The sequence below is a fragment of the Ranitomeya variabilis genome, chromosome 1 (genome assembly GCF_051348905.1).
Source record: "Ranitomeya variabilis isolate aRanVar5 chromosome 1, aRanVar5.hap1, whole genome shotgun sequence".
Classification (NCBI taxonomy): Eukaryota; Metazoa; Chordata; class Amphibia; order Anura; family Dendrobatidae; genus Ranitomeya; species Ranitomeya variabilis.
The window spans coordinates 658,394,313-658,415,721 of NC_135232.1; the positions used below are offsets into that span (position 1 = coordinate 658,394,313).

A 21,409-nucleotide genomic window follows, 5' to 3' on the forward strand; every position below is an offset into this window, starting at 1 on the left:
GGCCCCAGGCAGAGCACAGTGGCCCAAGGCAGAACATGGGGCCCCAGGCAGAGCACAGTGGCCCCAGGCAGAGCACAGGGGCCCCAGGCAGAACATGGGGCCCCAGGCAGAGCACAGGGGCCCCAGGCAGAGCACAGGGGGCCCAGGCAGCATATGGGGCCCCAGGCAGAGCACAGGGGCCCCAGGCAGCATATGGGGCCCCAGGCAGAGCACAGTGGCCCCAGGCAGAGCACAGGGGCCCCAGGCAGCATATGGGGCCCCAGGCAGAGCACAGTGGTCCCAGGCAGAGCACAGGGGCCCCAGGCAGCCTATGGGGCCCCAGGCAGAGCACAGTGGCCCCAGGCAGAACATGTGGCCCCAGGCAGAACATGTGGCCCCAGGCAGAACATGGGGCCCCAGGCAGAACACAGGGGCCCCAGGCAGAGCACAGGGGCCCCAGGCAGCATATGGGGCCCCAGGCAGAGCACAGTGGTCCCAGGTAGAGCACAGGGGCCCCAGGCAGCCTATGGGGCCCCAGGCAGAGCACAGGGGCCCCAGGCAGCATATGGGGCCCCAGGCAGAGCACAGGGGCCCCAGGCAGAGCACAGGGGCCCCAGGCAGAGCACAGGGGCCCCAGGCAGAACATGGGGCCCCAGGCAGAGCACAGGGGCCCCAGGCAGAGCACAGGGGCCCCAGGCAGCATATGGGGCCCCAGGCAGAGCACAGTGGCCCCAGGCAGAGCACAGGGGCCCCAGGCAGAACATGGGGCCCCAGGCAGAGCACAGGGGCCCCAGGCAGAGCACAGGGGCCCCAGGCAGAGCACAGGGGCCCCAGGCAGCATATGGGGCCCCAGGCAGAGCACAGTGGCCCCAGGCAGCATATGGGGCCCCAGGCAGAGCACAGTGGCCCCAGGCAGAGCACAGGGGCCCCAGGCAGAGCACAGGGGCCCCAGGCAGAACATGGGGCCCCAGGCAGAGCACAGGGGCCCCAGGCAGAACATGGGGCCCCAGGCAGAGCACAGGGGCCCCAGGCAGAGCACAGGGGCCCCAGGCAGCATATGGGGCTCCAGGCAGAGCACAGGGGCCCCAGGCAGCATATGGGGCCCCAGGCAGAGCACAGTGGCCCCAGGCAGAGCACAGGGGCCCCAGGCAGAGCACAGTGGTCCCAGGCAGAGCACAGGGGCCCCAGGCAGCCTATGGGGCCCCAGGCAGAGCACAGTGGCCCCAGGCAGAACATGGGGCCCCAGGCAGAGCACAGGGGCCCCAGGCAGCATATGGGGCCCCAGGCAGAGCACAGTGGTCCCAGGTAGCGCACAGGGGCCCCAGGTAGCCTATGGGGCCCCAGGCAGAGCACAGGGGCCCCAGGCAGCATATGGGGCCCCAGGCAGAGCACAGGGGCCCCAGGCAGCATATGGGGCCCCAGGCAGAGCACAGGGGCCCCAGGCAGAGCACAGGGGCCCCAGGCAGAGCACAGGGGCCCCAGGCAGAGCACAGTGGTCCCAGGTAGAGCACAGGGGCCCCAGGTAGCCTATGGGGCCCCAGGCAGAGCACAGGGGCCCCAGGCAGCATATGGGGCCCCAGGCAGAGCACAGGGGCCCCAGGCAGCATATGGGGCCCCAGGCAGAGCACAGTGGCCCCAGGCAGAGCACAGGGGCCCCAGGCAGAGCACAGGGGCCCCAGGCAGCATATGGGGCCCCAGGCAGAGCACAGGGGCCCCAGTCAGCATATGGGGCCCCAGGCAGAGCACAGCGATATTTTGGACCACTGTGCGGTGTTTCAGACCCCCTGTGTGATGTCTGGGGCCCTGTTCTTAAGTATATTAAAGATTAAAGTAACGTATATTAAAGTATATTATAGATCAAATTTGACACGTTTATGAGCACCATTGAGTGATATACTCAAGAATTACATAATTTTTCAACATTTTATGGTTTCAAACTGTAAACACTCAGAGTTTTTTTGACTTCAACCAGAAAACCTTAACGGTTCATAAAAAACTTGACTGTTCAGGATATGATAAAAGTCATAGTATTCTGAATCTTTAACTTATAAAGATACCTTTACATGGGGTGATTATTGGTTCCAGAGAGGCTTTCGGCCGATAATCGTACACATGGCTGGTGACAGGACAATACAATATAAACGTTCAAAGGTAAACACTGATAACATTAAAATCTAATATATAATTGCCTAGAATACTACTTCCGGCAATTTGTGCCAACTTCCGTGGCTTTGTCCGGAGATAATGTCCGGAGATAAGTGACGTCACCAGCGTCCTACACCCGCTCAGGGTGGACAAAGATATATGCCTTCGTGGTGCGCGGCACTTTTCTGATTGGTTGCCGCCTGCCGCGAGCGACCAATCAGAAATGTGCCGTACTGTCAAGAATTGTCAAGAGCTGGTGAGTGCAGCCATTTTTTGTTCTTTCTTACTATTATTTATTAATTGTATTATTCTTACATTTGAATAAATAAAGTATATATGGATTCTAGACTCCCGATTCTTTAGAATCGGGCTGCCATCTAGTTATTTATATAGCATCATTGACTCCATGGTGCTGTACATGAAAAGGTGTTACATACAAATTACAGATATCACTTACAGTAAGCAAACTAACAATTACAGACTGATACAGAGTGGCGAGGACCCTGCACTTGTGGCTTGTGGGCTTACATTCTACAGGATGGTGGGGAAGGAGACAATAGGTTGAGGTTGCAGGAGCTCCGGTGTTGGTGAGGCGGTAGCTTCAGTAGTGGTGAGGAGGCAGAGGGGTCAGTGCAGGTTGTAGGCTTTCCTGAAGAGGTGGGTTTTCAGGTTCCATCTGAAGGATCCGAATGTGGTTGATAGTCAGACGTGTTGGGGCAAAGAACTCCAGAGGATGGGGGATATTCGGGAGAAGTCTTGGCGGCGGTTGGGTGAGGAGCAAATAAATGTGGAGGAGAGAAGGAGGTCTTGGGAGAGATTACGTGAGGGAAAATATCGGGAGATTAGTTCAGAGATATATGGAGGAGACAGGTTATGGATGGCTTTTTAGGTCAGTATTAGTAATTTGAAAGGGATACGCTGAGGGAATGGGAGCCAGTGAAGAGATTTGCAGAGGGGGGAAACGGAGGAGTAGCCAGGAGAGAGATGAATTAGTCGGGCAGCAGAGGTAAGAATGGAGAGGTGCAAGGGTGTTAGCAGGGAGGCCACAGAAAAGGATGTTGCAGTAGTCAAGCCGGGAGATGATGAGGGCATGAACAAGCATTTTAGTAGATTGACGGTTGAGGAAAGGACGGTTTCTGAAGATATTTTTGAGCTGGAGGTGACAGGAGGTGGAAAGAGCTTGGATGTACGGTTTGAAGGACAGGGCAGAGTCAAGGGTTACTCCGAGGCAGCGGACTTCCGGTAAGGGGGAAAGCATGATGTTGTTAATTGCGATAGATAGGTCAGGTAAGGAAGATCTATGGGATGGAGGAAAGACGATGAGTTCAGATTTGTCCACATTGAGTTTGAAGAAGTGAGAGGAGAAGAAGGAAGATACAGCTGATAGACACTCAGGGATTCTGGAAAGCAGAGAGTTGATGTCTGGGCCAGAGAGGTAGATCTGATTGTCATCAGCATGGTGATACTGGAATACATGAGACTTTATGAGTTGTCCCAGGCCAAGTGTATAGATTGAGAAGAGTATGAGTCCTGGAACAGAGCCTTGGGGGACTCCAACAGAGAGAGGGTGGGATAAGGAGGTAGTGTGGGAGTGGGAGACGCTGAATGTGCGGTTTGAAAGGTACGAGGAGATCCAGGATAGGGCGAGGTCTTTGATGCCAAAGGAGGAGAGGATCTGTAGTAGGAGGCAGTGGTCAACTGTGTCAAAAGCAGAGGACAGATCTAGGAGGAGTATAGAGTATTGTCCGTTAGCTTTGGCTGTAAGTAGATCGTTAGTAATTTTGGTCAGGGCTGTCTCAGTTGAGTGATGGGGCGGAAACCAGATTGTAGATTGTCCAAGAGCAAGTTAGATGAGAGGTGGGAGGAAAGTTCAGAGTGGACGTGCTGCTCCAAGAGTTTGGAAGCGAATGGGAGAAGCGATATTGGGTGATAGCTGGACATAGCAGTTGGATCGAGGGTTGGCTTTTTTTAGGATAGGTATGATTGTCGCATGTTTGAAAGCAGAAGGGAAGGTGCCAGAAGTTAGTGATAGGTTGAAGAGGTGGGTTAGGGATGGGATAAGAGTGGTGGGGAGGAGGTGGGATGGGGTCGAGTGCACAGGTGCGATTTGGAGAGGAGACAATTAAGCCCCCTTTCAGTGATGTTAGATAGGGAGGTTATGGGTTTTGGGCATCGGTCTGGTGTACAAAGGGGTTTTGGTGGTTGAACAAAGAAGACTTGCCTTGTTTGGTCGATCTTATTTTTAAAGTGTGTGACAAAGTCTTTAGCAGAGATGAGGGAGGCTGAAGGGGGCGGAAGAGGGAGTTAAAGGTTTTTTATAACTGTTTGGGGTTGTAGGATAGGGAAGATACGAGGGTTGTGAAGTAGGCCTGTTAGCAGTGGTTAGGGCAGATATAAAAGCGAGTGTTGCCTGTTTGAATGCAGTGAAGCCTTCTTGCGAATGTGTTTTCTTCCAGATATACGAAGGAGTTAACAATTATGGAGGAACATGACTGCAGGATACAAAACCAGATTCTACATACTAGAGAATTTGGAGACTGATCCAAATTTAACAAGGTGCAACCTCCCCCCACCACATACTCTGCAGAGCCCCAGAACTGCAGTGTGATTCTGACTGATACCAGGGCGCTGTAGACTGGAACGTGTGAACAACGGACAAGCGTTCCCACAGAGGTAATGCATGTACGCAGCTGCTGTCAGTCATACAGTGCCATAGAAACACAAAGAACTGGAGATACATGGATCAGGGGGAGACATAATCTCTCATTGACACTAATCAAAACAACCCAGGCTGAAAACAGAGAGAACCAGATTGCATCTCCATATGGTCACACATAAAGGAGCCCCAGATTTCTTACTGCTGGTTTTCATCCATTGGATAACCTTGGGCAAGGCAGAGGGGGTCACCTGCCCCAGCAATGTGAGGACTGCATTCTGAGCTTCGGCTACATCCATCTGCCTCCACAGTCATGCGAATCACATGCTATGCATTAGGTGTACCAAGATGGCCGCCGCGGCCAGCCCGCCTATGACAGGCGTACCGGGACATGAGCTTGGTAAGGTCTCAGTCCGTCAAACCGTCCATTAACCCTACAGCCACAGCAGCATTTAATCCAAATCAGGGCAAATTGCGCTACAGCCGCTGCCTCTTCCCGACTAGGAACGGTGATAAGCATCCACAGCGGTAGGGGACAGCAATATGTGTAACACCGGAGGTTCATGGGGGAAGAATAACCCGGGGTAAGTGTTAAAGGTCGCCTGCATTTGGTGACGTTTCCTATTGACCGGAAGCTGCTGGGATCTGCCGTCTGCTCGAATTTCCGTGTGATTCTGTTTAGAATCTGGTCCTTGTTTCCGAGGACTGGGAAGAGAGGACGAGAACTGGAGGCGCCGTCCCGCCGGGGGCGGAAGAGACAGCGACAACCGGAGAAGGGGCGCGTTATACTGAGGTAATGTGTGGGCAGGGAGCCGGCTGCCAGCAGCTGCTGGTTATCAGGTCCTCTCTCAGGATTAATGGACTCATGACCAGAGGCGACCATGTCCCCCTGATAATGGTCTGAGATCCTCCCTGCTGGGGGAAAGTATGAACAGTTGATGTTCTCCCAAAAGTTTCACAGACTCGTTTATACACAAGATAATTATCTGCAGGTCATTGGCAGGTCCAGGTAATCTGCTGGGATCTGGGGCCCGTGGGGCTAAGATTTGGGGATCGGTCCAGTGGGGCTGGGATTTGGGGATCTGGGGCCCGTGAGGCTGGTATATGGGCCCCATGGGGCCGGGATCTGGGGCCAGTGGGGCTGGCATTTGGGGATCTGGGGCCAGTGGGGCTGGATTCTGGGGCCAGTGGGGCTGGGACATGGGGCCAGGATTTGGGGATATGGGGCCAGTGGGGCTGGGATATGGGGCCAGTGGGGCTGGGATATGGGGCCAGGATCTGGGGCCCGTGGGGCTGGATTCTAGGGCCAGTGGCGCTGGGATTTGGGGTTGTGGGGCTGGGATCTGGGGCCAGTGGGGCTGGCATTTGGGGATCTGGGGCCAGTGGGGCTGGAATTTGGAGATCTGGGGCCCGTGGGGCTGGATTCTGGGGCCAGTGGGGCTGGGACATGGGGCCAGGATTTGGGGATCTGGGGCCAGTGGGGCTGGGATATGGGGCCAGTGGGGCTGGGATATGGGGCCAGGATTTGGGGATCTGGGGCCCGTGGGGCTGGATTCTAGGGCCAGTGGGGCTGGGATTTGGGGTTGTGGGGCTGGGATCTGGGGCCAGTGAGGCTGGGATTTGGGGATCTGGGGCCCGTGAGGCTGGGATTTGGGGATCTGGGGCCCGTGGGGCTGGGATCTGGGGTTGTTCTGGCACCAACCTGAAGTCCATGGTCGTATAGAATAAGAGCAGGCACTACTAAAATAATCAGCTGATAATTGGCAGCGGGGCCGGCTCCACGTTTATGTGGCCCTTGGGTCACAATCCCGGTCAGGGCTCTGAGCTTTCAATTTTTTTTCTTCCACAAAGTCCTGTACCTGTTTTTTATTATTAGGATCCTTTATATTCTACTTTCTTGGGTTTTTTTTGGACAGGTTGAGGGAGATGAAGCAAATATGAAGCAGCAATTCTGATATTTTGAGATCTGTGTATACAGATTACTTAGGTTTACTTTTAAATGTTATTTACTATCCAGGATAAGGGATGATATGAACTGTATTTATTTAAAACAAAATATATACATATTTATGTTTTATTGGCCCCCCTAGTGGACTTGCACATCAATCCTTTTATCAGTAGGGGACACCTTCTTTCGTTTCCAACCACTTAGATGCTGCTGTCATGACTTATATCCATGGCTGAGATATTAACCCCTTGTGATTGATGCCAGCTCGATCACCGCAGTAAAGCTATGTGCGCACGTTGCGGATTTGCTTGTGTAAAATTCTGTGCGGTTTCTGCCTCTCTTGGCAGCAAATACAGTTGAAAATCCGAGTGGTTTTTATGAGGATTTTGATGTGTTTTTTGTAGCCTATGTAGGAGCATTAACATAATTAGCCTACATATGCTGTAACAAAAAAGCAGCTGTCAGAAATTTGCATGAAATGCAATATCTGTTTATTTTTCAGAAAAATTCTTTTAAAAAATTGCGTGGGCTCCTGCATGATTTTAAGGGTGTTTCCACGTTCTGTAAAGGCAGTGCTTTGGACGCAGCAGATACCCCGTTCCGTCCAAAGCGCTGCCGACTTTTGTGCATACGGTGATTCTGCATGTGTTCATTGAACACATGCGGAATCACCGCACCCTATACATACTGTGATATTTATCTTGTAGAGACTGAGCGTCTCCGCAAGATAAATAGACATGCTGCGGTCTATAAAGACGCGCCACATGTCCGTCTCCACAGGTGTGCCACCTGCGTCTTTAAACTCTTAGTGGAGATGGGATTTCATAAAATCCCATCCACTATGCTGTAACATCTGGCCTATGCGGCTGTACGCAGCATCCAATCCGCAGCAATACTGAACGTGGAAACATACTCTAAGAACCAGCAGAGGGAAAGCGGATTATTAATATCAGCTCACAGCTGTTTGCTTAGCCCTTACTGGCTAGTTTACAGGGGAACCCCAGAAAAAATTGACATGGGGTCCCCCTATAAAATCAAACCAGCAAAGGCTAGGCAGACAGCTGTGGGCTGATATTAATAGCCTGGGAAATGGCCAAGTATATTGGCACCCCTCCCCCCCCAGGCTAAAATCATCAGCTCAGCCACCCCAGAAATGACGCATCTTACTCTATAGCTTGGGTGATTCTTATGTATTTGTCGTGTGTTAATGTGTCAGTTTTCTGTCTGATTTTTCCGTTTTTATAACTTTTTTTTGCCATGAAATTTGTTCTATTGTTATTTCTACAATTTTCTATTGCAGGTTAGAGTGATTAGCTTTCAGCCGCCAAGATGGTTTTGGCAGACCTCGGACGGAAGATAACCTCGGCTCTGCGCTCCTTGAGCAATGCCACAATCATTAATGAAGAGGTGAGGCCTGCTCTCATGTACTCGAAGATAAACATGGAGGGTGGAGGATTTTTTTTTTTTTAATCAGATATTTTTTATTGTGCATAGGAAAAACAATAATATCCACTCAAATAACACGGTACATTTGTGTTTTTGATTTAACAAGAAACAATCCCTCCCCCCACCCCCCACCCCTCTGAAGACCAACTCCAACCATACAACTCTTGGGAAGAAGAGAATAAACATTACATACATGTTGTACTATTAGCATCATTGTACCACAATCCCTCAATTATTCCCGTCCAGCCATGGCTGCCACAGCTTTTGAAAAAAACCCATCCTATTCCTTTTATTATATATACTTTTTTCGAGCTGGACAATATGATTCGCTTGCGCAATAAACTCTCGTCTGGTAGGAGGTTCCTCCCTAATCCAATACCTTGCAATCACCTTTCTCGCAATGAATAATAATCTAGCAATTGCCATTTTAGCAGTTTCATCGGTCAGGATTTCCTCCACATACCCAAGTACACAGACCACTGGATCCCTGGGAATCGAACACCCATAAATCACCCCGATCTGGTTCAGCACCACAACCCAGTACGCAAATAATCTGGGACAAAGCCATAGCATGTGCAATATTCCCGCCTGAGACTGGGAACATCTAGGGCATCCAGAATCTGTTCTCAACTCGGCTTTAAATAACATGTCAGGTGTCCTATAGGCTCTATTTATCACATACAGTTGTGACAATCTCCCAGGTTCACTCATCGATAACTTGGGTACGTATTCTAAGATAGACTCCCACCTATCATCGTCTATTTCCCCCAACTCAGCCTCCCACTTCCCTCTGGCCTTAATAGGGTAATCTAGTAGAAAGGTGTGTAACAAATCGCCATATACTTCGGATATTGCCCCCTTTGTTCCATTGTTATTTAGTATATAGTCTAACATTAGATCCTTCTGAATCACTATAGGCCCTTTCCTTTTTTGTGACTGAAATGCGTGCTGAACCCGTCTGTATTGATACAACCTTAACCCTGGGAACTGAAATTCCTGCTGCAGCGCATCAAAGGATTTAAGACTCCCATTATGAATGGAGGGTGGAGGATTAATTCTGGATAATACTTGGATTTCTTATCTATGTTAGATGGGTTCACTCACTTTTTCCATATAATTTTCTATTTACAGAGTAGTATTCTCGGGGACTTGAGCACCTTGGAGTATTGTTCGTTTGCATTGAGTGGGAGCAATCTGTTAATGATGTTTTGACCTACATGATATATATTTGTAAAGGTGCCCATACACTTTAGATGCACATCGGTCCATCTTGTCACGTTTGGCCGGCCATCAAAAATGTAAATGGGATATCCTCGCTCTCCCTCACCTGCTCATACAGTTGTAGCCAAAAGTATTGACACCCCTGCAATTCTGTCAGATAATACTCAGTTTCTTCCTGAAAATGATTGCAAACACAAATTCTTTGTTATTATTATCTTCATTTAATTTGTCTTGAATGAAAAAACCACAAAAAAAGAATTGTCCTAAAGCCAAATTGGATATAATTCCATACCAAACATAAAAAAGGGGGTGGACAAAAGTATTGGCACTGTTCGAGAAATCATGTGATGCTTCTCTAATTTGTGTAATTAACAGCACTTGTAACTTACCTGTGGCACCTAACAGGTGTTGGCAATAACTAAATCACACTTGCAGCCAGTTGACGTGGATTAAAGTTGGCTCAACCTCTGTCCTGTGGCCTTGTGTGTACCACATTGAGCATGGAGAAAAGAAAGAAGACCAAAGAACTGTCTGAGGACTTGAGAAACCAAATTGTGAGGAAGCATGAGCAATCTCCAAAGACCTGAATGTTCCTGTGTCTACCGTGCGCAGTGTCATCAAGAAGTTTAAAGCCCATGGCACTGTGGCTAACCTCCCTAGATGTGGACGGAAAAGAAAAATTGACAAGAGATTTCAATTCAAGATTGTGCGGATGTTGGATAAAGAACCTCGACTAACATCCAAACAAGTTCAAGCTGCCCTGCAGTCCGAGGGTACAACAGTGTCAACCCGTACTATCCGTCGGCGTCTGAATGGAAAGGGACTGTATGGTAGGAGACCCAGGAGGACCCCACTTCTTACCCCGAGACATAAAAAAGCCAGGCTGGAGTTTGCCAAAACTTACCTGAAAAAGCCTAAAACGTTTTGGAAGAATGTTCTCTGGTCAGATGAGACAAAAGTAGACCTTTTTTGGCAAAGGCATCAACATAGAGTTTACAGGAGAAAAAAGAGGCATTTGAAGAAAAGAACACGGTCCCTACAGTCAAACATGGCGGAGGTTCCCTGATGTTTTGGGGTTGCTTTGCTGCCTCTGGCACTGGACTGCTTGACCGTGTGCATGGCATTATGAAGTCTGAAGACTACCAACAAATTTTGCAGCATATTGTAGGGCCCAGTGTGAGAAAGCTGGGTCTCCCTCAGAGGTCATGGGTCTTCCAGCAGGACAATGACCCAAACACACTTCAAAAAGCACTAGAAAATGGTTTGAGAGAAAGCACTGGAGACTTCTAAGGTGGCCAGCAATGAGTCCAGACCTGAATCCCATAGAACACCTGTGGAGAGATCTAAAAATGGCAGTTTGGAGAAGGCACCCTTCAAATATCCGGGACCTGGAGCAGTTTGCCAAAGAAGAATGGTCTAAAATTCCAGCAGAGCATTGTAAGAAACTCATTGATGGTTACCGGAAGCGGTTGGTCGCAGTTATTTTGGCTAAAGGTTGTGCAACCAAGTAGTAGGCTGAGGGTGCCAATACTTTTGTCTGGCCCATTTTTGGAGTTTTGTGTGAAATGATCAGTGTTTTGCTTTTTTCTTCATTCTCTTTTGTGTTTTTTCATTTAAGACAAATTAAATGAAGATAATAATACCAAAGAATTTGTGTTTGCAATCATTTTCAGGAAGAAACTGAGTATTATCTGACAGAATTGCAGGGGTGTCAATACTTTTGGCCACAACTGTAGATGGTGAAAAGGATTTGACATATTGAAATTCAACATGCCCACTCCTTTATTTTCAAGGGCTAAAGCAAAAAGAAGTCTGTCATTGTCCTATTCCCATCTCTCTATTGAATATGCATGAAGCAATGTAGTGTAGGAGACCGGATGACCATTACAGAATTGGAGCCTGAGATTAAGGTGCCGGACAAGGAATTTAATAAAATTGAACTTGTCTGTTCTCAACCATCCTCTTCTGGTTTTTATTAAATGCAACATTGTATTGTAGTGATGTGCTGGTTTATCGTTTTTTCTGTATGATTAGTTGTCAGTAGGGATGAGCAAATGTACTCAGATAAGGTGTTATCCAAGCATGCTCGGGAGCTAACAGTATCTTGGGCGTGCTCAAATATTATATTCAAGCCCCCACAGCTGCAGATCTCGCGGCTGTTCAACAGCCGCAACACATGCAGGGATTGTCTGTTCGTTAGGTGCAAGTACTCAGACATATTATCGAGCACGCTGAAGACACTCAGCACCCGAGCATGCTCAGATAACGCCTTATCCCAGCACATTCGCTCATCGCTAGCTGTCAGATCTAAAGGATATCACTGTATATGAATGGAGAAAAGAGATCTCAAAATCGGTGCAAAACTGCTAACTATTTATACTCCTCTTACCTTTAACATTGTATAAGAATTGTCTCCGGCCCCCTGAAGTGCTCACATCTATCGTTCCGCCTTTGTATTTTAGGTGCTCGGTGCGATGCTGAAAGAAGTCTGCACGGCCTTACTGGAAGCCGACGTCAACATCAAGCTTGTAAAGCAGCTAAGAGAAAATGTCAAGTACGACCTCGCTATTTCTTTTTATGTAGTGATTTATTGCTCATGTTAATGTTAGTTTTTAGCCAGGTTTTAACAAGGGGACTATGACAGATGGTCACTTACATAGTTAATGTTCATCTTCTCTCTAGATCCGCTATTGATTTGGAAGAAATGGCATCTGGGCTTAATAAGAGGAAGATGATCCAGCATGCTGTTTTCAAGGAACTGGTCAAGGTATGGTCTTCTATGCCGCTGTTTATTGCTGGTATCTGATAAGCAATAATTTAACGATTTTTAGCTCATTCTAAAAAAATGTATGGCATATTAGGTTCTTTTGATGAAAAACCCTAATAAAGGAAAATAAAGGCAGCCCTAATAAAGAGGGGAAAAACAATAAAAACACGAGTTTAAGTGTACTAGTCTATTGCTAGATTATGATGTTAAAGTAGTTTTTCCAATTCTTTAAAGTTGATGAGATTGGTGGGGGGTTTCACTCAGCAGTCCTGCCAATTACCCGTCTGACTAGACCTTGATGGTCCGGTGAGTGCCCTGTCCCCTTCATTGTTTACCAGGCACGGCTGCACACTTTTGGTATAACCAATCAGTCACATTCCCTTTAAGGGATAAAGTCATATACAGCCACATTCGGTACTAAAAGTATGGAGCTACGATTAAAAGTTTTCAGTGTTGCATCCCTTTTAAACAGATGATCGTTACTGTATTTGCCTTTTGAAGCTGAAATATTGCTCTTGTTCCATAGCTTGTAGATCCCGGAGTGAAGGCATGGACGCCTACGAAAGGAAAACCAAATGTTATAATGTTTGTCGGATTGCAAGGAAGTGGAAAGACCACAACTTGTTCTAAGGTAAGCTATATTGATATTTTTATTAAATGTAATATTGTGCGTTACCTTGTGTATGGCAATCCTCTAGTGTATTTTCATTTTTTAGCTGGCGTATTACTATCAGAGAAAAGGATGGAAGACGTGTTTGATATGTGCCGACACATTCAGAGCAGGTGAGTGATGCAGCCGCAAATGAAGACGCGCATTGGAGTAGAGCCGTGTGTCTCGCTGCACGTTCTGAGGCTCAATCAGTGGGATCGTACGAGTAGGTTCACACCATGTTTCTGTGTTGTGTTCGGGGGTGAACTTTTGATCAGTGCAGCTAAACGGAATTCTAGATCTGTCCATTTTTCTTTCTGACTGCATATGTCTGTCACACCTTTCAGTACAGTTAGAGCAAAGGCTAAACAACGTCAGTAGGACACTCGTGGTATACGTCTAGTTAACCCTTTCAAGACCTTGGGATTTTCAGTTTTTGCATATTCGTTTTTTCGCTCCCCCTTCTTCCCAGAGCCATGTGTTTTTTGTGGGGTTTTTTGTTGTTGTTGTTTTCTCTGTCTGTGGCCATGTGAGGGTTTGTTTTTTTGCAGGACAAGTTGTACATTTGAATGACAACATTAATTTTACCATACAGTGTACTGGAAAAAAATTCCAAGTGCGGTGAAATTGAAGAAAAAAGTGCTACTCCACAATTTTTATTTTTTTTTGTTTACCATGTTCACCAAATGCTAAAACTGACCTGCCAGTATGATTTTCCAGGTCATTACTAGTGAGCAAATACCAAACATGTTTAGGTTCTTTTTATTTACGTGGCGAAAAAAAATAATCCAGTGTTAAATGCCACTGTTGGAGATTGACAGTGGCATTTAACATGTTAATAGCCGTGGGTGGATTGTGATTCCACCTGCGGCTGTTAGGGGCACATGTCAGCTGATGAAATAAGCTGTCATGTGCCGGAAAAGGTGCAGGGCTCAGCGCCGGAGCCCGCATCAAAGAGGGATACACGACCTATGACGTATCAATACGTCATAGGTCGTAAAGAGGTTAATAGAGATATCTGATGTTTCTGGTACTTGTGATTTACTGTAAGTTTAAGGTTATGTGCACGCAACGTCTTTGAGAGGATGGTGCCTGAAAAAGTGCTGCAAAAAATGAACATAGCGCTCAGCATTGTAAAAACTATATTGCTGTGCACATGTTCATCTTTTTATGTCTTTGCTGCGTCCGGGTTCTGAGATCATGAAGACAATACAAGAAGTAGTATGATCATTTTTCAGGTGGTTTCTGCTAACAAGCTGCTTATTTCAGAAAAAGAGGAATTTTTGGTACTCAACGTAAAATCTTTCTTGGAGCCTTCATTGGGGGACACAGGTAACCATGGGGTGTATGCTGCTGTCGCTAGGAGGCTGACACTATGCAAAAAAAGGAAAATAGCTCCTCCTCAGCAGTATACATCCATCGACTGGCACCAAGTACTTCGGTTTAGTGCAAAAGCAGTAGGAGAAGCAACCAAAAACTCAACATATATACCAACACAACAGCAAAAGGCCATAGGCTCAAAAGCGGTACAACCAGTTAAGGCGGGTGCCGTATCCCCCGATGAAGACTCCCAAGAAAGATTTTACGGTGAGTACCAAAAATCCCTCTTTCTTTATCGCCTCATTGGGGGACGCAGATAACCATGGGACGTCCTAAAGCAGTCTCCCAAATGTGGGAAGCATAAAGAACGCAAAGAAAACAGACTCAGGTCGGTCGGTGCGTAACCGTCGCCTGCAGTACCTTCCTTCCCAGGCCTGCATCAGACGAGGCATGGGTATGAACTCTTTAAAACCTTGCAAAGGGTATGCAAATAAGACCAGGTAGTGGCCTTACAGATTTTCAAGGCCGAAGCCTGGTGACGAACTGCCCAGTAAGCTCCCACCGCCCGGATGGAGTGAGCCTTTACCCCTGGAGTAGGCTGTTTGTCCGAATGCTGTATGCCTCCAAAACTGCCATACCAAACCAACAAGCAATAGTGAATTTAGAAGCTGGGAGCCCCTTACGACGACCTTCAGAGATGACAAATAGGGAATCGGACTGATGAAAAGAAGCAGTCCTAGAAAGATAGATTCGAATAGCTCTGACCAAATCCAGCTTGTGGAGGGACTTCTCCAGGGGATGAACTGGAAAGGGACATAGAGAAGGAAGAACAATGTCTTCATTGATGTGAAATGAGGAAACCACCTTTGGGAGGAAGGAAGGAACGGGCCTGAGAACCACCTTGTCCTGATACAGAATCGGGAACGGAGAGCGGCAGGATAATGCCGCTAACTCAGAAACTCTCCTGATGGATGTAACAGCAACTAAAAAAGCCACTTTCCATGACAGGAGAGGAAAAGAAATGTCTTGGATGGGCTCAAAAGGAGCGCGCTGAAGTGCATCAAGGACAAGGTTAAGATCCCATGGGATCTTATCGTACGACGATAAGGGGGTGCCAGGTGGGCGACCCCTTGAAGAAAGGTCTTTACCTGGGAATGGGAAGGCAGATCTCTCTGGAAGAGAATAGACAGAGCGGAAACCTGTCCTTTAAGAGTACTGAGCGATAGACCCGAGATAAGACCCGCTTGAAGAAAACTAAGAATGGAAGGAAGGGAAAAGTACATTGGAAACAAATTGTTTTCCTCACACCACCGAAAGAAGGCCTTCCAATATCTGCGGTAGATGCGCGAAGATGCTGGTTTTCTCGCCCTAATCATGGTTTGAATGACCTGGTGAGAAAAACCTCAAGACTGCGGCCTGAACGGCCATGCCGTTAAACTCAGAGACTGAGAACTCTGGTGGAAGAGGGGGCCTTCTGAGAGAAGATCTGGACTGTCTGGAAGCCTCCAGGGGACGTCCATTAGCATGTTCACCAGCTCCACGTACCAGGCCCGTCTTGGCCAATCCAATTATTTTTTTTCACGACCCTTAGAATCAAAGGGGCGGAAAAAGATAAGGCAGTTGGAATTGAGACCACGGGATTACCAGAGCATCGGAACCGATGGCTAGAGGGAACCAAGGAACCTTGTGATTCATGCGAGAAGCCATCAGATCGACTTCAGGGGTGCCCCATTGCTGGCAAATTTGGTTGAAAACGGCGGGACTGAGAGACCACTCTCCCGCTGCGAGACCCTGACTGCTCAGAAAATCGGCAGCCCAATTTTCAACCCCTGGAATGTGAACGGCTGATATGGCAGAATCCTTGTCACCTCTGCCATAACCTGCTTGCTGCGAGTCCCGCCTTGATGGTTTATGTAAACCACGGCCATGGCGTTGTCCGATTGAATGCGGACCGGCTTTCCTGCCAGTGGAGAAGGGCAAGAAAAATCGCCCTGATCTCCAGAAGATTGATGGGAAGAGCATCTTCCTGAGCATTCCAGCAACCTTGCACTGTATGATGAAGGAAGACCGCTCTCCAACCGGTGAGACTGGCGTCAGTAGTGATGACCTGCCACCGGAGAGGGAGAAAGGACCTCCTGCGCAGGACTGAGGCAGATAGCGTCCACCAGGTCAGGGGAGTTCCTCACTTTGAGGAGCAGAAGCATGGGTCGGTCCAAGGAGACGGTTCTCTTGTTCCAGGCAGACAAGAGGACCAGCTGAAGAGGACGGGTGTGGAACTGGGCAAAAGGCACGGCCTCCATGGAGGCAATCGTCTTCCTCAGAACCTCATGCAGGACTGTAGGGGGAGAGGAGCTAGACGCTTTGGGGAGCTGATGCCCTGGCAGGTAGATGAAAACTTCTCCCCTGGAAGGAAAACACGAGCCTGCGCCGTGTCGAACATCATACCCAGGAACACCAGACGCTGAACTGGGACCAGGGAGGACTTCTCTCTGTTGACTATCCAGCCGAGATGTACCAGAGTGTCCAGAGTGATCTGAAGACTCTGGTCGCAGTCTCGGCGGGACAGCCCCTTGATCAGAAGATCGTCCAAGTAAAAAATTATGACAATCCCCTTGAAGCGAAGAATGGCCATGACCGCTGCCATGACCTTGGTGAAAACTCTGGGCACAGAGCCCAGACTGAAGGGAAGGGCCGTGTACTGATAATGATGCTCCTGGATCGCGAACCGAAGGAATCTCTGATGCTGGACACAAACAGGAATGTGGAGATAAGCATCCTGAATGTCTACAGAACAAAGAACTTCTCCTGGTTCCATGGAGGCGATCACTGAGTGTAGGGACTCCATCCTGAAGTGGCGGTTCAACTGTTTGAGGTCCAAGATCGGACGGAGCGATCAGTCTTTCTTTGGGACTGCAAAAAAGATTAGAGTCCTGAAAACCGTTTGTTCCAGGGAATGGATACGATTACTCCTGTGTGTAGAAGGGAAGAGACGGCCTGAACAACCCCTAGGGCCTGAGACGGGAGTCTTGGCTGGCGAGACAGAAACGTCTGGTTTGGCTGGAAGAAAAGTCTGTTTTGTAACCGGACATAACTACCTCTCTGACCCAGGTGTCATCGATCACCGACAACCATGCGTCTCTGAAGAGGAGAACGACCCTTTGGCCTCCAGTGAGGTTTGAAGGACGGTTTCTTCCTTTCCCCTGGGCGGCCGAGCAGCCCTGCTGGGAGAAAGTCTCTGAAGAAGAGAAGGGACAAAAGGAACGAAAATGCAGAGGCCCTTTCCTATTGAAAAAACGTATAGGCCTGGAATGAGGAAGAGAAGTACTTTTCTCCACGGTAGCATCCAAAATTATCTGATCCAGTTTGAACCCAAAAAGCCTAGAACACTGAAAGGCTAGGGTCGTGAGAGACTTTTTTGAGGGTGGATCTGCATTCCACGCCTTCAACCAGAGGATGCAGCGTATAGCAATGATGTTGCTGTGAGCCCTGGTGGAACAACCGGCCGCATCCAAAAGGCAGCCAGAAGATATTTGCTGGCGTGGCCAATCTGATCTGCCATCTCAACAGGAGGAGCTGCCACCAGGATGCCTTGGGGGAGCATTTTGGCCCAGGCAGAGATGGACTTTGCCACCCGGGTGGAAGCAAAACTACGGCAGATAGAGGCACCAGCCGCTTCAAAGGCTGATTTAGCCAAAGACTCGATCTGCCTGTCCGTAACGTCCTTAAGAAACACATCATCCGGTAGAGATAGAACTGTCCTTGTAAGACAGGCAAGAAATCGGCGGGTCCATCTTGGGGTTCTCTCCCCACTTACCGACAAGGTCTGGGCTAAAGGGGTAAAGAATGTCTAGCTGCTTCCTTCCCAGGAAATGCTTTTTGGGATGTTCCCAATGTTTAGCTATAGTCGCTTCAAACTCTCTGTAGCCGGGAAAGGTCCGGGACGGACTTTTTACCCGCTTAAAGGAAACTGAGTGCTCCTGAGTGGGAACCTCATCCTCTTTTAGTTTGAGTTTTTGGGTAATAGCCTTATTTTTGCTATCTTCCTTGTCCTACATTTTTGAGGTGTGGTCCGAATCAGACTGGGAGTCCACGTCCAACCCAAAAGCCGCCTCCGAGGAGGGGAAATGGGGAGAAAACGGCACCTTAGATGATGCAGAGGGACCTGTGGAACCGGACGAAGAGCTAGAGAGAGCCACTTCCTAGGCCTTGTACCCAATCTGTCCCTGTGAAGGTCATAGTCAGGTGCGTGTGAATCACCCTGAGGGGCCTTCGGAGCACTGGTGACCGCAGATTGAAGAGGAAGACGTTCCAGGACCAGGGACTGCGATACTTTTGTCAAGTCAGAGACCGACTGTGACATGGCAACAGCCCACTCTGAAGGGAGGGGTATGCTCTCATCCTGGGCATTAGAACGCTCCTGTGGGGCAGACTTGGTGGAAGGACTGCAGGACGGGTGGAAAGGAGACGGCTAAGGCTACTTTCACACTAGCGTTAACTGCAATACGTCGCAAATGCGTCGTTTTGCCGAAAATACGCATCCAGCAAAAGTTCTTGCTGGATACGTTTTTTCGTCATAGACTAACATTAGCGACGCATTTGCGACGCATTGCCAAACGTCGCGTCCGTTTTGCGACGCTTGGGCGTGTGGTAGCGGACCGTCGGGAGAAAAAAACGTTACATGTAACGTTTTTTGCTCCCGACGGTCCGCTTTTTCCGACTGCGCATGCGCGGCCGGAACTCCGCCCCCACCTCCCCGCACTTCCCCGCACCTCACAATGGGGCAGCGGATGCGTGGGAAAAATGCATCCGCTGCCCCCGTTGTGCGGCGGAGACCACGCTAGCGTCGGGAACGTCGGCCCGACGCACAGCGACGGGTCTTTCCCGACGCTAGTGTGAAAGTAGCCTAACCTGGAGACCACTTTCTTCTGCAGTGGACACAGGTGTAATGAATCGCAGTGGGCTCAAACGGGGGACGAGAAGCCCCTGCACAGTTGGGCATAAGTTGAGCCTTGGTGAAACTGCTGAAGAGTGGCTATATTGGAAAACAGGGCAAGGGAAGTGAGAGGGCAGAGCCTACCTGATGCCAGAGATAGCTGAAGACCGTTGGGTAAGATGTGTCCCCCTTATCAGATATCCGCAGGTAGCTGAGGTGAAGTCTGAGCCAAATGCGCAGGAGAAAGACTGTGTCTCGGACTGGGCACACGAGCAGCAGAAGCACAGGGTCCAAGATGGCTTTTGGCCACTCTGAGAATGCGGAGTGGTGGGCGTGGCTAAGCTCCCGGCCGGTAAAAACGAAAGTCTGACTTTAATTGGCTGGCACGCAGGGGGCCCAGCAAGAAACAGGAAAAAAAAGTGCACCTCTGGGTAAACGCCGTGTTGCAGCCAGAAGAGAAGGCTCCGATAGGAGGATGAAGACGCGTGCAGAGCAGGGGGTGTGGCTACGAAATGCCGGCTGGTGAAAGGGAAAAACAGGACACTGATTGGCTGATGTGCCGTGAGGCGTGTCCAGCCAGGAGGATAAGCCGGCCGGCAAGAAATAAGGGAATAAGGCGCAAAGAAGACGTGCGCAAACCTGGGGAGCTCGCAAAATTCAAATGCGCAGCGGGAGACCAGGTGAGTCCTATAGGCTAGGCTGGGAAACCTATGGAAACCGACAGAGGCAACAATGGCCGCGGTTGTGCAGGGAACCAAGCCGGCCAGACCCCTGCTAAGGGACAGACATGTTACGGTGCCATGCTCCGCTGCGGGGGAGGGTAGGCACAGGGGGGGCGAGGGTTTTCTGGAAGGGGGGAGGCCACCGCTGGTGACCACAGTCTTCCCCTCAGCCCTCTCCAAGGAGGGGGGTGAGGAGGGAAAAAGGCAAAGGACCAGCAACTGGGAATCACCCTGAACACCTTGAAGGTGACTGGAGATTAGGTCCTGCCTTGCTGGTCTGAGAGTGGGCGATGTGGCCCACTGCTCTCTCGGTCACATAAGTATGGGAAAACAGGGTGAGAACTTACACCCTGTTACCCTGAAGCTGAAGAACGTGAAAGACAAAGGAAAAAGATTAATAAAACAAAACGGGTGACCTGAAAAGGAAAAGACGGATCTGGGATCAGACCCAGGTCCACCTCCTACAGACACTAAGCTTAAACTGAGGTACTTTGTGCCTGTCGGTGGGTGTATATTGCGGAGGAGGAGCTATCTTCCTTTTTTGTGCATAGTGTAGCCTCCTGGCGACAGCAGCATACACCCATGGTTACCGGTTACCTGTGTCCCCCCAATGAAGCGATAGAGAAAAGAATCCAGCATTGGAGCCATCGCACAAACATCCACTTGTGACTTGATGGGTACGTTAGAGGCCATGTGCACACAACCTAAAGGGTGTTTCTCTATCGCTTCATTGGGGACACAGGAACCATGGGTGTATGCTGCTGTCGCTAGGAGGCTGACACTATTCAAAAAAAGTTAGCTCCTCCTCCAGCAGTGTACACCCACCAGCTGGCATTAGGCTAATCAGTTTTAGCTTGGTGTCAGTAGGAGGTGGACACGGGTCACTAGACCCATATCTACCTTGGTTTTTGAGTGTTTTCTGGTATTGGAAAACTCATGGTGCAGTTTCTACTTTACTCGCCCTCTCTGGCTCTAGCGCTGAGTCTCTGCTAGTGCTCCATGTGTTTGTTGTCTGCAGCCAGTCGGTGCTATGAGCGGCTCATGTTTTTTCAAGAGTCCAAATTTACTTGCTTATTATCATGGACTATTAAATGTAACCAATAGACCATATACTTTTTTTGCAGGTGCCTTTGATCAGCTGAAACAGAACGCTACAAAAGCCAGGATCCCATTCTATGGAAGGTAACTGGATCTCTTTTTTTAGTTTTCAGTAAAGGTCAGTTGCCAACGCTCGATAATGATCCATCTTCTTTTCTTCTCACAGTTATACAGAGATGGATCCAGTAAATATTGCTTATGAAGGTGTGGAGAAGTTCAAAAATGAAAACTTTGAAATTATTATTGTGGACACTAGTGGTCGACACAAGCAAGAAGATTCTCTGTTTGAAGAAATGCTTCAAGTCTCCAATGCCATAGTAAGGCAATCTATTAGCTTTCCATTAGTATGCGGTGTGAGTGATTAAATCTGCCGCAATGACATATGCAGGCAAAAGCAGCGCAAATCAAAGTTTTGAGATTTAGTGAATTCTGCTTAAGGCCGTATTTTGACAGCTGTACTAAAACTCAGGAAAGTCAAGTCCACAAATTGATGGGTTACATTGGTTCTTATGCAGCGGTGTATGC

The 21,409-nt window shown here is 48.9% G+C and overlaps 2 protein-coding genes across 5 annotated transcripts in view; one reads left to right on the forward strand and one right to left on the reverse strand.

Moving 5' to 3' along the window:
* LOC143774992 (uncharacterized) overlaps positions 1-21,409 on the reverse strand; it is a 132,920-nt gene that overhangs the window by 75,259 nt on the left and 36,252 nt on the right. Inside the window, exon 1 of one of the 3 annotated variants that reach the window (XM_077262809.1) lies at positions 4,983-5,120. The exons of 1 other annotated variant lie outside the window; for it this stretch is intronic. In XM_077262809.1, coding sequence (XP_077118924.1) covers positions 4,983-5,079 — 97 coding nt within the window. In that variant the 5' untranslated portion in view covers positions 5,080-5,120. Of the gene's footprint in view, positions 1-4,982; positions 5,121-5,165; positions 5,280-21,409 lie in introns of those variants that run through there. One more of the 3 variants, XM_077262814.1, reaches the window with a different exon arrangement.
* The window catches only part of SRP54 (signal recognition particle 54), a 28,211-nt gene continuing 12,033 nt past the window's right edge, over positions 5,232-21,409 (forward strand). The window contains exons 1-8 of one of the 2 annotated variants that reach the window (XM_077262789.1): positions 5,232-5,364; positions 8,029-8,135; positions 11,858-11,949; positions 12,078-12,162; positions 12,689-12,793; positions 12,879-12,945; positions 20,911-20,968; positions 21,051-21,201. In XM_077262789.1, the coding sequence (XP_077118904.1) occupies positions 8,058-8,135; positions 11,858-11,949; positions 12,078-12,162; positions 12,689-12,793; positions 12,879-12,945; positions 20,911-20,968; positions 21,051-21,201 (636 nt within the window). In that variant the 5' untranslated portion in view covers positions 5,232-5,364; positions 8,029-8,057. Of the gene's footprint in view, positions 5,574-8,028; positions 8,136-11,857; positions 11,950-12,077; positions 12,163-12,688; positions 12,794-12,878; positions 12,946-20,910; positions 20,969-21,050; positions 21,202-21,409 lie in introns of both variants that reach the window. The other variant, XM_077262784.1, reaches the window with a different exon arrangement.